The 12,432-nt window shown below is 43.0% G+C and overlaps 1 protein-coding gene across 1 annotated transcript; it reads left to right on the top strand.

The window, feature by feature from the left end:
• Nucleotides 1-769: 769 nt before the first annotated feature.
• Nucleotides 770-11,202, top strand: LOC109527530 (aly/REF export factor 2-like). The gene is made up of 6 exons (XM_019889521.1): nt 770-1,068; nt 8,150-8,305; nt 8,382-8,529; nt 8,643-8,709; nt 10,569-10,755; nt 10,860-11,202. The coding sequence occupies exons 1-6, from the start codon at nt 898-900 to the stop codon at nt 10,872-10,874; spliced, it is 744 nt and encodes a 247-aa protein (XP_019745080.1). The 5' UTR covers nt 770-897; the 3' UTR covers nt 10,875-11,202.
• Nucleotides 11,203-12,432: the final 1,230 nt, after the last annotated feature.

Genomic DNA, 12,432 nt, shown 5'->3' on the forward strand with positions numbered 1-12,432 from the left:
ATACAGGAAAGCTGGAGCTGGAATTGAACCCTGCACCTCTGCACTGTGAGGTCGACGCGCTAACTACTCAATCACCACCGGGGCCGCCCTCCGGTTTCCCTTGTTGGCATAAAGAGGTATTTTACTGGTTTACTTACCCTATTTTGACCGGTGTGGTACCAGGTTAAGGGATGATACCCAAGGTTGGGCATCATCCAGCTCTGGCCTTCCTGTGTGGAGTTTGCGTATTCTCGCCGTGCCTGTGTGCGTTTTCTCCGGGTACTCCGGTTTCCTCCCACATTCCAAAAACATGCATGGAAGGTTCATGAAACACTTGAAATGGACTTTAATATTCATATTTGTTGGAAGCACTGACCGTGGCGTTTCAGACTACAATTGATACATTAGGTTTCACACAGATAATAGATGAAGGGACGCATAAAAACAGCAGCTGACCCCCAATAGCTTCCCCCACTCAGCTCACGATTTCATGCATTTTTTTACTCAGAAGATTCAGCTCATTAGTGCTTTGTGCGCGACTTGCAACCAAACCGAGGGGTATTCCGCTTCCCATCTCGTCATTTGCGACCCGAATGTCAACAGGGGTGTCGAAAACGGACGGACAGCAACGTACGGATTTTACATTCACTTGCTAATAAATATGGACTACAAAGCAATAATCCCCCGTAGGAAAAAATTGAATGTTTAGGTTTCCAATTTCAATAAAGTTTGTTGAAGAGCCAGCCAATGAGAAGCATTGCTGGGTTTTACGTTTTGTGCGTCATTTCCGTAAACTATACGTGTTTCCGCTAATTGTAACACAGTGATACCAGAGGAACTTGTGCTCACGAATTTGAGGTTGATCTGTGAAAGCTTCTTTGTTCTCTGGTGCTGTCCGAAACAAGTTTAAGCTCTACCATGGTTGACAAAATGAGCATGTCTCTGGACGACATTATCAAGCTTAACAACAAAGGAAGCCGTGGCGGAGGTGAACGTTCAGGTTTCGCCGGTGGGTCCTCGAGGTCGGAGCGGAGTCGACCCAATCATTTCAACCGCGAGAGAGACAACAGGCCCGCACCGTACACCAGAGTAAGAATGAATTTCAATACCTTCATTGAGTATCTTATACCCTTGGTCACGGTGCCCCCAATGTGACATAGAAAGGGAAACAAAAGATAAAGATTGATAAAATAGCGAGATCTTGCAAACACTGTCATTCGCATCATGTGCTTCCCGGTCAATTTCCGGCTAAAACAAGCGTAGTCACCTAGGGTTGCGCAAGTTGCAAACGTGAGCCCGGGAAGTTTCATTTGGAGAGAGCTAACAGAGTTATTTATGATTTTTTTTTTTTCCGTCGCACGTTACCATGTCAACTGGCGCCTATTTCGCGTCATTCCTTTCATCACGTCCTTACCAGAGTGTAGCTGAGAGGAGGCAGTGGACAACAGGTCCTACCCCCACCACCACCAGACGCCTACACATACCAGGGCTGTACAATAAATCGAAAAAATAGCGACATCGCAATAATGGCCTGTGCAATTTGCGTATTGCAAAGACCTGCAAAAAGATTCATATGCAAAATGTATTCGTATCTGACTTTGACCAATCAGATGCAACCTGAAATGAGCATCGCGATCTAATTGAACAATATCTAGGGATTTTACTAACACAAAACTACTAATATATATATATATATATACACACACACACATGATAACATTAATTCGCTAAGAATACATTGAGCCAGCATATTTTACCACATTGGAAAAAAACTCACATTGGATAATATGTATTTTATTTAGCTACGTGTTAAATATTAATACTGCAATATTCAATACCCATATTGCAAATCATGTTTTTCCAATAACGTGCACCTGCATCCTTCACATACTTTTGAATGCATTAAAAAATTAAATGTCTTTTTGATATGTCCTAACATTTTTTTTCTGAGCTGCGCTTACTCTCATGAATGGTGGCGGTGCAGATGATCAAACACACGTACAGGAGACGTGTGCTACCTACTGGTCATGGAGTGGGTTAAACGAGCAATGAAAGTTAAATAAAAGTGCTCACGGTTGATAATTTGTGTTCAAGCTATAGAATGAGTCGGTTCATTATTGTCAAAATAGCACCTTCAGGCGAAGGAGGCGCTATCAGACTCCGACATCCAGCACAGAAATGGTAAGCATGAAAAAATTGAAGTGTTTTTCGGGTCGGAGACTGCGACCAAAATGAGCACATGTGCGCTCATTTTTTTCAGCCTTTGCGATTAAGAATTCCATCTGGTCATGTTTGTCTGAGTGCATACGTTTTAATGCTCCCTTATTCATTGCTGTGGCACATGCGTAGTCGGGTTGCTTTTATACATTCAGTCCGCATGAACTAAGGGCGACCAGTGATAAAATCAGCTCAGTCCCTTCCAAATCATTTGTGATAAATGGAGATGACGACATTTCCACAAAAGAGTACAACATTGTCTATGCCCAAACTCTTGCGTTTGAAAGACCATCCAACTCCTCATTGGCTACATCAAGATTGAAGATGCCTATGCAGAAGGTCATGTGTGGTTACATATGTAATATTGATCACAACGAAAAATGCTCTTTGTCAGTGTTTCACAAATTTTCTTGAGCCAAGGCACACCACATAGTGAAACAAGTGACAAAAAATGGGTATACTGGTTAATTTGTGTACAACATTGTCTGTCATCTCATGGTGGAGTATGTGCTTGTTTTGCCTTTTTCAAAATAATTGATAGTTATAATTTTACCCAACACACCTCTCTCACTGCATGCTAACGTGCCGTGGCACACTGGTTGACAATTACTGCTCTAAGTAGTCCTATCGAAAATTAAGAATTGTATGTTTACATATTACAGAGATGAAAGTCCTCCGGATTTTCCCGGAATTCCGGATTTTCAAATTTTAATGAAAATTTCTCCGGAGAATTTAGGTAAAATTGCCTAAAATTAATCCGGATATTAGTTGACAACATTGGACGAACACGCGTTTGAGTTCGTTGTTTTGCTTTCACGAGCGTAGCCATGTTGAGGCACTAACACTAATTACAGTAAAGAGATTTTCGTCTCTTTATAAACACAATTGCTCAACCCCAGTGGAACGAATAAAAGACGCCGTGGACAAGACAGTCCGACTTCGAGTGTCGTCTCGGCTAGCTTAGCTTTTGTCGTGTGTGTGACGTTGGTTGCGTTGGCGCTGATTGGTTGAAATCAAAAGAGGCGCTTGCGTACATGTTCGCGCTGACGCACGCACAGCAGAGAGCAGCGGACTATCTACTGCTGATGTTGTTGTTGTTGAGCGACCGCCAACCGGGTCCCAAAGCAGTTCCGAAAGCCGCAGCGACCCGGGTACCTGCAGACCCAGTTGTCGGCCGTTGACTGGGAACTGTTCGAAGCCCGAAGGCACGCCCAACACCGCTTGGAGGTCGTTCCCGAGTTGGGCATCTACTGCTGAGGCACGCTTCACTCGAGTGGCGTCGCCACAACAGTAATACCCTCGCCTCGCATTCTCATGGCCTCGCCATATCTCGGAGATTTTGAAATTTCAGTGAGAACGCAAGCCACGAAGGATGCACGTGTGCACACAAAAGGAAGATTAATCATTGAATGTTGAGTATTTGAATAGCGTTTTGTGTAAACTAATTCATGCGCGATCGGCCAGGTGTGTGTGCGTGTGGGTGTGTGTGTGTGTGTGTGTGTGTGTGTGTGTGTGTGTGTGTGTGTCCGTAGTTGTGGGACCCCTTCCTTAACCGTTCGCGCCCACATTATTACTACTTTGATTCCTTCACTCTTTTCTTGAAACCCAAAGTAAAGATTGTCATCTTTCATAAGTTTATTGTAGCCCTCAGACTGCTCCAGTGTAAAAGCCAACGTCCCAAAGCAAACATTACAATTTTATCATCTGGTGGTCTTCCCTCAGGGCAGATGATGTTTGGAGTGGTGACCGATAATCTCATGCACACTGAGTTTATGAGTTGAGAGAGCAGATGAAGCCCACAGCGCAGGAGAGTGCTCAGCACGCTGATACCCATGAATTTCTCATTTTGATGAAAACACAAAGACAATGTGCCCGCGTTCATGGATGAATAAGGAAAGGATTCATATTTGAGAGGCTAAAATCTGCGGATTTTGACGTTTTAATTTTTTTTTTCCCCCGTGCTTCAAAACCTTTTCACTTGCTTTCCGTTTTGTGTGTAATATGCTAACTGACAAAAATGATATTTTACTCAACTTTGGTCTTCAGTGTTACCATTGAATTTTTAATTATTCATACAATACAATTTATGGGTACTCATGCCTTCCTGTTATTGTGTTTTACCTCAACCACAGTTTGATAGTTTCAGCAGTTTGGTTTTTTTTGGGGGGGGGGGGCTGTGGAACGGACCAGTTTAATTTTAGAGAATGATAATCTACTTGTAAAAATAGGTTTATCCTGAACAAGCTGTTCCTCCCGCCACTTATGATGATGGTGATGATGATGCCACGCACACATCCTGCCCAATTGTGTTGTTTTAAACCAATCTTTTTTGGGTCACGGACCGGTTGAGACAAGTACATGCTGATTGCGAGCCGGCAACCATTTTTTCCCTATTGCTTTTAAATTGGCAGTTTTAAGCAGTGATACTGACAACAACGATAATTACAGAGTACTTCAACATTTGATTAACATTCATTCCTTTCATACGGTGTTATTCTACTGCACAACAAATGAAGAATAAAATAGCAGTGAGCTACTAAGAAATTGAGCATTTAGGAATAATAAATACACCTTATCATGTAAACGTAATCATTTTTGAAGTTACAATCCTACATACGGCGTGAGTATCATTACTACTTGTAAATGGGACGTGATTGTTGATTTCATCCGGTGGCTGCCGGCTAGTTTATTGGTGACTAAACTGCTAAGGCCAAACAAAAAAGATGTTTCCGGGAACATGAAATTTCAGCATAGGGTCGGTAGGTCGGACAAAGTTGTTTTTTTTTTTTCTTTTCTTTTTTTTTTTCCCCCATCAAAAATTTAAACAAAATAACCATAAAACATAAAACAAGAAGACATTGAACCCGCCGCTCCGCGGCCGGCGCCGCCGCCACCTATTTAGTTTTCTCCTCGCTCCGGACTCGGGGGGGCCGGGGCGCGCCGCCACCTCCGCCGTCCTCCTGCGCCCTCGGTTTTTACTCGGCCCGTGGTGATCATCAAATAGTTCGGTGAATTTTTTTCGATACATCAATGGATGCTATTTTCTTAACATTACGGAGCGAGCATTCGACTGTAACACAGAAAACGCGATTTAAATGTCGTCGGAGATCGCGGCCGCCGCCATGTTTCAATGTTGTTGACAGACGACAGGGCAAACGACGCACGCGCTCAACGTGAATATCGTGAGAGTTTGCACCGATGTAAACCCTCTACACAAAAATGTAGAGGGTTGTTTGAAAAAAATGCCCACCGTAAAGTTTTTTTTCGACGTTGAAATTCTCAGTCGGTCGGTTTACCGGAAACACACTACTTTTTTTTTCTACGCGTAATGTTTATGTGGGCAGGCTGTGTAAACTCTGCATTTTTTTCATGCTTTCCACTTGATCACTTGGGTGCAACTTGTTCAAATGACTCATCAGGTTTCTTCTATTGTTTTTGTTTTTGACGACATAGCACGGACACCAGCTTCCTCTTCTCAGTCTCTGAGAGGGGGGAAACTTCTCTTGTCAAAATAGCTTCACCTTTGAAAGTCGTTGCTGCCCATACGTTTGGTCAATGTGTTGTTACTCTCTGTGTACTGCTTCTTCTTTCATTTATTGGCGGATGCTGTTTATTCCAACTTGCAAACCAACGTTAGAAGGGGGACTCCGATTGGCCAGAGTCGCGCACATTCCCGCCTTGTCAGATGAAGTACATATGCTCACAGCAGAGCTCGCAGATCTGTCTCTGTGCGGCCTGGCACCAAAAAGGCGATGGCCCAGTACCGGTCCGAGGACCGGTGGTTGGGGACCACTGTTTTAAACTGAAGCCATTAATTCACTATTGGACCAAAATACATCATTGTCATAGAATGACAAAGAATGATGTCTGGAAACATCAGAATCAGAATCATCTTTATTGGCCAAGTATGTAGAACACACAAGGAATTTGTCTCCGGTATAACACGCTGCATTAGTATTATCATAAACAAGGACATGACAAATAAGTATGGAAGGACATTCCATAATGTAAGTGAACCGGAGTGCGGTGGTACCACCCAGTGACAACTGTGAGACAATGTGCAAAGTATCAAGCAGAGCTAAAGTGATCAGTGGTAGAATACTATAACAGTTGTACAGTTGGTGTAGAAAATCATTGAACCATTTTAAAGTGACCAGTAGCAGTATTTGTAGTACAAGTGTGCAATTGTGCAGATGTCCTTGAGCGCTTTAAAGTGTCTGGTGCGGTGGAGTATACATCAGTGACAGTGGTTCAAGTAAGTACAGAGCTGGAGCTACAATGATTATAGCGGTAATGCTGTTCCACAGGGTTGTGCAAAATTGCAAAGAGCCACTATACAGGGTTACTGTTTAGGGAGGCTAAAGGGAAGAAGCTGCTTAATTTTAAGTGTCTGCTGGATTTGGTGCACATGGATCGGTAGCGCCTGCCTGAGGGGAGTAGCTGGAAAAGGTGGTGGGCAGGGTGCGGGGGATCCAGTAGGATTTTCCGTGCCCTTTTCTTGATTCTTGCAGTGTGCAAGTCCTCAAGAGTGGGTAGGGCAGTGCCAATGGTTTTTTTCTGCCGTCCTAGCTGTCCGTTGAAGTCGGATTTTGTGGCAGGCCATGCTTCCTCAGCAGGATGTTTCTGCATCACTTTGAGCACAGTGATTGAACACAGCAGCACTGTGGCACATTACTGGATTGAGGATAAAGAAAGTGGGAATATATACTGATATACGGATGGAAGAATAATAACCTAAACACGACATGTCTCATTTACAGCTGCAGAAGGAAGAACTTAAATGATATTTTCAATAGGAACACAATGTCAATACAGTACTTATTCATGCATTTATTCATTCATTTTCCGAACCGCTTTATCCTCACTAGGGTAGTGGGGGGTGCTGGAGCCTATCCCAGCTGTCTTCGGGCAGTAGGCGGGGGACACCCCGAACCAGTTGCCAGCCAATCGCACACAGAAACAAACAAGCATTCGCGCTCACACTCACATGCAGGGACAATTTGGAGTGTTCATTCAGCCTGCCATGCATGTTTTTGGAACGTGGGAGGAAACCGGAGGACCCGGAGAAAACCCACGCAGGCCCGGGGAGAACATGCAAACTCCACACAGGAAGGCTGGACCTGGAATTGAACCCGGTACCTCTGCACTGTGAAGTCAACATGCTAACCACTCACCCACTGGGCCGCCTTCAACTGTCATATATATTTTGAGGATGACGACCCCCAGTGGACAACAATGATATCTGCACCTTGCGTACACACGAATGTGGGAGCTTTGTGAGATTGTCTTTTTTTTTTGTTTGTTTGTTTGGAGGTTTTTTTTGTTTTTTTTTTTTCAAAAATGTGTTCTTCTTGCACGTCCCCTTAGGAGCATGCACCTTGCGTACACACAAATGTGGGAGCTTTGTGAGATTGTGTCTTTTTTTTTGTTTGTTTGTTTGGAGGTTTTTTTTTTTTTTTTTTTTTTTTCAAAAATGTGTTCTTCTTGCACGTCCCCTTAGGAGCGACATAGCAGCTTTACCTCATCGAGACTCAACCTACTCGACGCAGCAGACCTCCGTGCCTGTGTCACCACTTTTTGATATTCATTGTTCAATCAAGATAGCTTCTGCATGGCTCTCTGTTGTTGAGAGGTTGTTGGTGGTGAAGCTGTCTGCTGTTGCCTTACATCAATTTTACTCCAAAGAACAAGGCCAGCTCCAAGGGTGACCTTTCCAGGCCTCTCAACTCAACTGTATTTATAGAGCACTTTCAAACAGCCATCGCTGCATACAAAGTGCTGTACATGGAGCAATTCAACATATACAACAAACAGTAAAGCAAATCGGTAATAAAGACGGTAGAAAGCACCGAACAGCAAAACCAAGAACAAGTGAGCCTCTGTGTAGTTGTTCATCCATTGATGGTAGTGCTGGTTCATGTGGTGTTTTAACTGCCAATGTCTCCCTTTCCAGCCCAGAGAGTTGCCAGACAAATGGCAGCACGACATGTTTGAGCAGCACTCTGGTGAACACAGAGGACAGAGCTCAGGAACAGAAAGAAGAGGAGAAAATAGGGCTAAGCTGCTAATTTCCAATCTGGATTTTGGAGTGTCCGACACAGACATTCAAGTAATTTACACAGCACTTACACTGCACGGTGTTGGCATCACAGTGACAATGACTGACGCCTAGCTTCTCCCTCCAGGAGCTATTTGAAGACTTTGGCCCTCTGAGGAAAGTAGCAGTCCACTATGACCGGTCTGGTCGCAGTAAAGGAAGTGCGGATATTTGCTTTGAAAATCCGGCAGACGCAATCAAAGCCATGAAGCACTATAATGGAGTCCCTCTTGATGGTGAGGATCTGCCTCTCAGACAGCAACCTGAGTCCATTAATCCAACCCCCTTATCCTCATCATAATGCCAATTGATCTGTAAATGCACTCGGGTTATAATCTCACTCTTTCAGGTCGCCCAATGAAGATTGTCCAAGCGACATCAGACGTTGACTCTCAAAGTAGACAATCTACACAGAGGTGAGTGCTGTACACTGTCATTGAATCATCTATATGCCTGTAACTATCAAATATTTTGATGTCCTACTGAAATGTCTATCGAATAATCCAGTATTCAGATGAAAATAAAAAAATGTATATATTTTTTCACGTGGTCAATGAACAATTACAAAATACAAAAAAAAACATTTACACTTAATAAATATTATTATTACTTAATAAATGATGACGTGGTTTTCATTTTTAGACAATCAACATTTTTTACTAAAATTTTAATTGTGCTGAGCAGCACACGGTTTTCCTCTGTAGAAACATTAGTGCAATTTTAGACGTTGACGTTGATAGCAACAATTTGTGACGGCAATATAAATGCCCCTACCACAGTCACTAGTCCGCAAGACGAATCAAGTCAGCTGTTTCCCAGCAACAGGCTACTGGGAACAACTTCAAAATAAAAGCACACCCAGGCATTGACGTCCATATATTATTTGCTAAGGCTTATTTTGAAGTTGCCCTTCTCACCCCGTTGGAACGGTGTTACTGTTATGCAGAGCATGAACAAATTCTGCTGTAGTTAGCTTCACTTTGTCTTCCTTATAGTGTACATGTAGATAAGCATATACCCGAAGCCGAAAGAAAATCCTCAACCATTTTTTTTCTTCAAACAGGTATTCACATTACGTACTTGTAATTCGTTTCACCCCTAAACATCTGTGTATCTGGAGTTGTTTTCCTGTTGTTGCCCAGGGTTCCCACGGGTCCTTGAAGTTCATAAAAATCCATAAAAAAGTTGTAAAATTATGTTCTTAATTGTCCTTAATTTTCAGGGAAAGCTTTAAAATCAATAAAAATCCTTAAATGTATTTTCGAATAAAAGTAATTTAAGTTTTATATTTTCTAAATTAACATTTTTCTGAGTGTGCTTTATTTGAGAATGAATTGAAGTTGTTTTTATTTTCCTACCTGCAATACAGGTAGGAAAATGAAAATTTGACATATAATATGTCGAAGGGTTAGCTCAGGGGTCCCCAACCACCGGTCTGCGGACCGGTACCGGTCCGCCGGGCATTTGGTTCCAGGCCGCACAGAAAGAACTTGCCTTAATTCCGTTTCATTTATTTCGGAATACGAAAGATGTTTTATTTTGAAAAACTACCGGATTCTCCGTTACACCCGTCTGTGTCACGCTTGACACACGTCAAGCCACGCTTCTCCAACACGTGACCGATTACTTCAAAACAAAACGCAGGAGCTCGTAAAATGAGTAAAAAAAACTGCTGGAGGTCGCAAATGACGGCGGCCTTCAAAGTACGCTCGAGACAACTGGATTAAAGTTATGGCTGAATACTCTGAGATCGCCACAATAGCACCACTTTGAATTTGCGTTGTATTGTATTTTGAAGACATTAAACATTGCCATAGCGATCGGAATGTTGCGGCCAGATTAGACGCCCCTTGTGTTTATTATTATATTTCGAAAACACCACAGTTTTCATGCAGCTCATACCATATTATTTTGTTGTATTATTTCCGCCACACCTTAAATGCCGGTCCCTGAAAATATTGTCTGACATAAACCGGTCCGTGGGGCAAAAAAGGTTGGGGGCCCCTGGGTTAGCTGATTGCTCCTAAAAATAAAGATGTGCCCTTCCTTTGGCAGTAATGATTTGAACACCAGCGCAGTGAAATGTGGCTTTCTGTTCAGCCCCCATATTGCTGAGTGGGCATTAAATCCACCGTGTGTCCCCTGCTGAATGGAGAAAAAGTCCTTTAAAAATGGCTAAATAAGCCCTCAAAAGTCCTTAAACGGTCCATAAATAAAAAGCAAGTGGAAAAATGGGAACCCCCCCAATACAATTTTATTTGTGGTCTGCCCATAGTTCCAACAGAGGCTTTGACAGGAGTAGGCTTGGTCCGCCCACGTTTGACAGGAGTGACCGAAGTGAAAGGAGGCAAGACGGCAGCAGTGGAGGCTCAAGAGGTTGGGGAAGAGGGAGAGGAAGAGGAAACAGACCCCAGCTATCAGCTGAAGAATTGGATGCTCAGTTGGACGCTTACAATGCAATGGTACAGTATGCTGTGGTTTTACACTTGCTTTATTCACATCCACTGTCTGATATCTACCAAGTGTGAAAACTAATTGTATTTGATGTCTTGTTGCTTTGTTACAGGCAAACAACAATTAGAACCCTTTTGGAAAGAAACATAAAATCTACATTTTTGGGGATCATGATGGATCTTATTTAATTTTTGTCTTGAAACCATTTTGCCGGTTGGAACCATCTGTTCCGTTTTAAACATTTTTACAGTTTTCTCAGTTCCAAATTTGTTTTGTTTTTGGCAACACTGGCTTTTGCTTCTTAAATAGCTTTGGAGTTTTTTTTAATTGCAAGATAATTTAGTACTTTAATACCCTTTTTATGTTCAAACGTTTCATATTATCTGTCACTTGGTACTGTATATTTGATATGTGAACATCCCAGGGTTTTGTACATAAATACACAATGAAAATTGTGTTGTTGGTGTGTTCATTTTGAAATGCCTCCTCACAGAAATGAGTGATTATGAACACTTGTGGTAAAGTACAGCAAATGCATCACAGATGACAATACTAGAAATGTACTTTTCTATTCATGTGTATATTTTTAAACTTTTTACCATACAAATGGATTTACTTGTTTTAGGAGTACAACATTCTACAAGACATGATGGAACACTTGTGAAATCCACACACCACTAACTCATATCATGGGATTCATGACCCAGCCGAGGTTAACACTATTGAAAAGGGGGACACGGAACAACATTTACGATTGTTTGAAAAAAAAAAAAAAACATGCTGGAGTTTGTATTCTGTGATGTGATGTGATGTGATGTGATGTGATGGCGGTTTGAGGGCTCCGCCTATACGTATGCTAGACTGACAGGCTATCCGTCCCCCGACCCGGAAGTGCCCCGTCGCCTATAAAGGGGTACATTTTCACATGTTCCTCGCTTACGGCCATACTACCCTGAGAACGCCCGATCTCGTCCGATCTCGGAAGCTAAGCAGGGTCGGGCCTGGTTAGTACTTGGATGGGAGACCGCCTGGGAATACCAGGTGCTGTAAGCTTTTGCACCCACGTGAACACTCTTTAACGTTATTTGGCGCTTTCTTTCCTCAATTTTTTCACCTCAGCCTTAACTGGGAGACCCACAACGTTTAGCTGACATATTTAATTCTCTAATGGCTGTGTTGCACTTCTGCTGGAAAAGCCAAATTTCACAATAGACATGAGGTACCGCAGCTGCGTGCTCGCAGCGGACCGGAGACGAGCCTGACAGGCTGTGCGCTCAAAACGCCAAGGGTGGCGGTCCCTCCTTCGTGCACTCGGGAGGAGGGAACGAAATGAAAAAAAACGCCAAACCACTCGCCCCCCATCCCTCCCCCGACCCCGAAGTGCCCCATCCCCTATAAAGGGGGACATTTTCACTTCTTCCTCTGCTTACGGCCATATTACCCTGAGAACGCCCGATCTCGTCCGATCTCGGAAGCTAAGCAGGGTCGGGCCTGGTTAGTACTTGGATGGGAGACCGCCTGGGAATACCAGGTGCTGTAAGCTTTTGCACCCACCCCAATTCACTAAAAAAAAAAAATAACCGCTCTTTTCTAATAATTATTTATCTCTTTCATTTGTCATTCAACTTACACTTTTCCTGTGTTTTGAAATCGTTTCCGTCAAGTTGATTTGACAGATCAACATC

The sequence above is a fragment of the Hippocampus comes genome, unplaced genomic scaffold (genome assembly GCF_001891065.2).
Source record: "Hippocampus comes isolate QL1 unplaced genomic scaffold, H_comes_QL1_v1.1 scaffold86, whole genome shotgun sequence".
Lineage (NCBI taxonomy): Eukaryota > Metazoa > Chordata > Actinopteri > Syngnathiformes > Syngnathidae > Hippocampus > Hippocampus comes.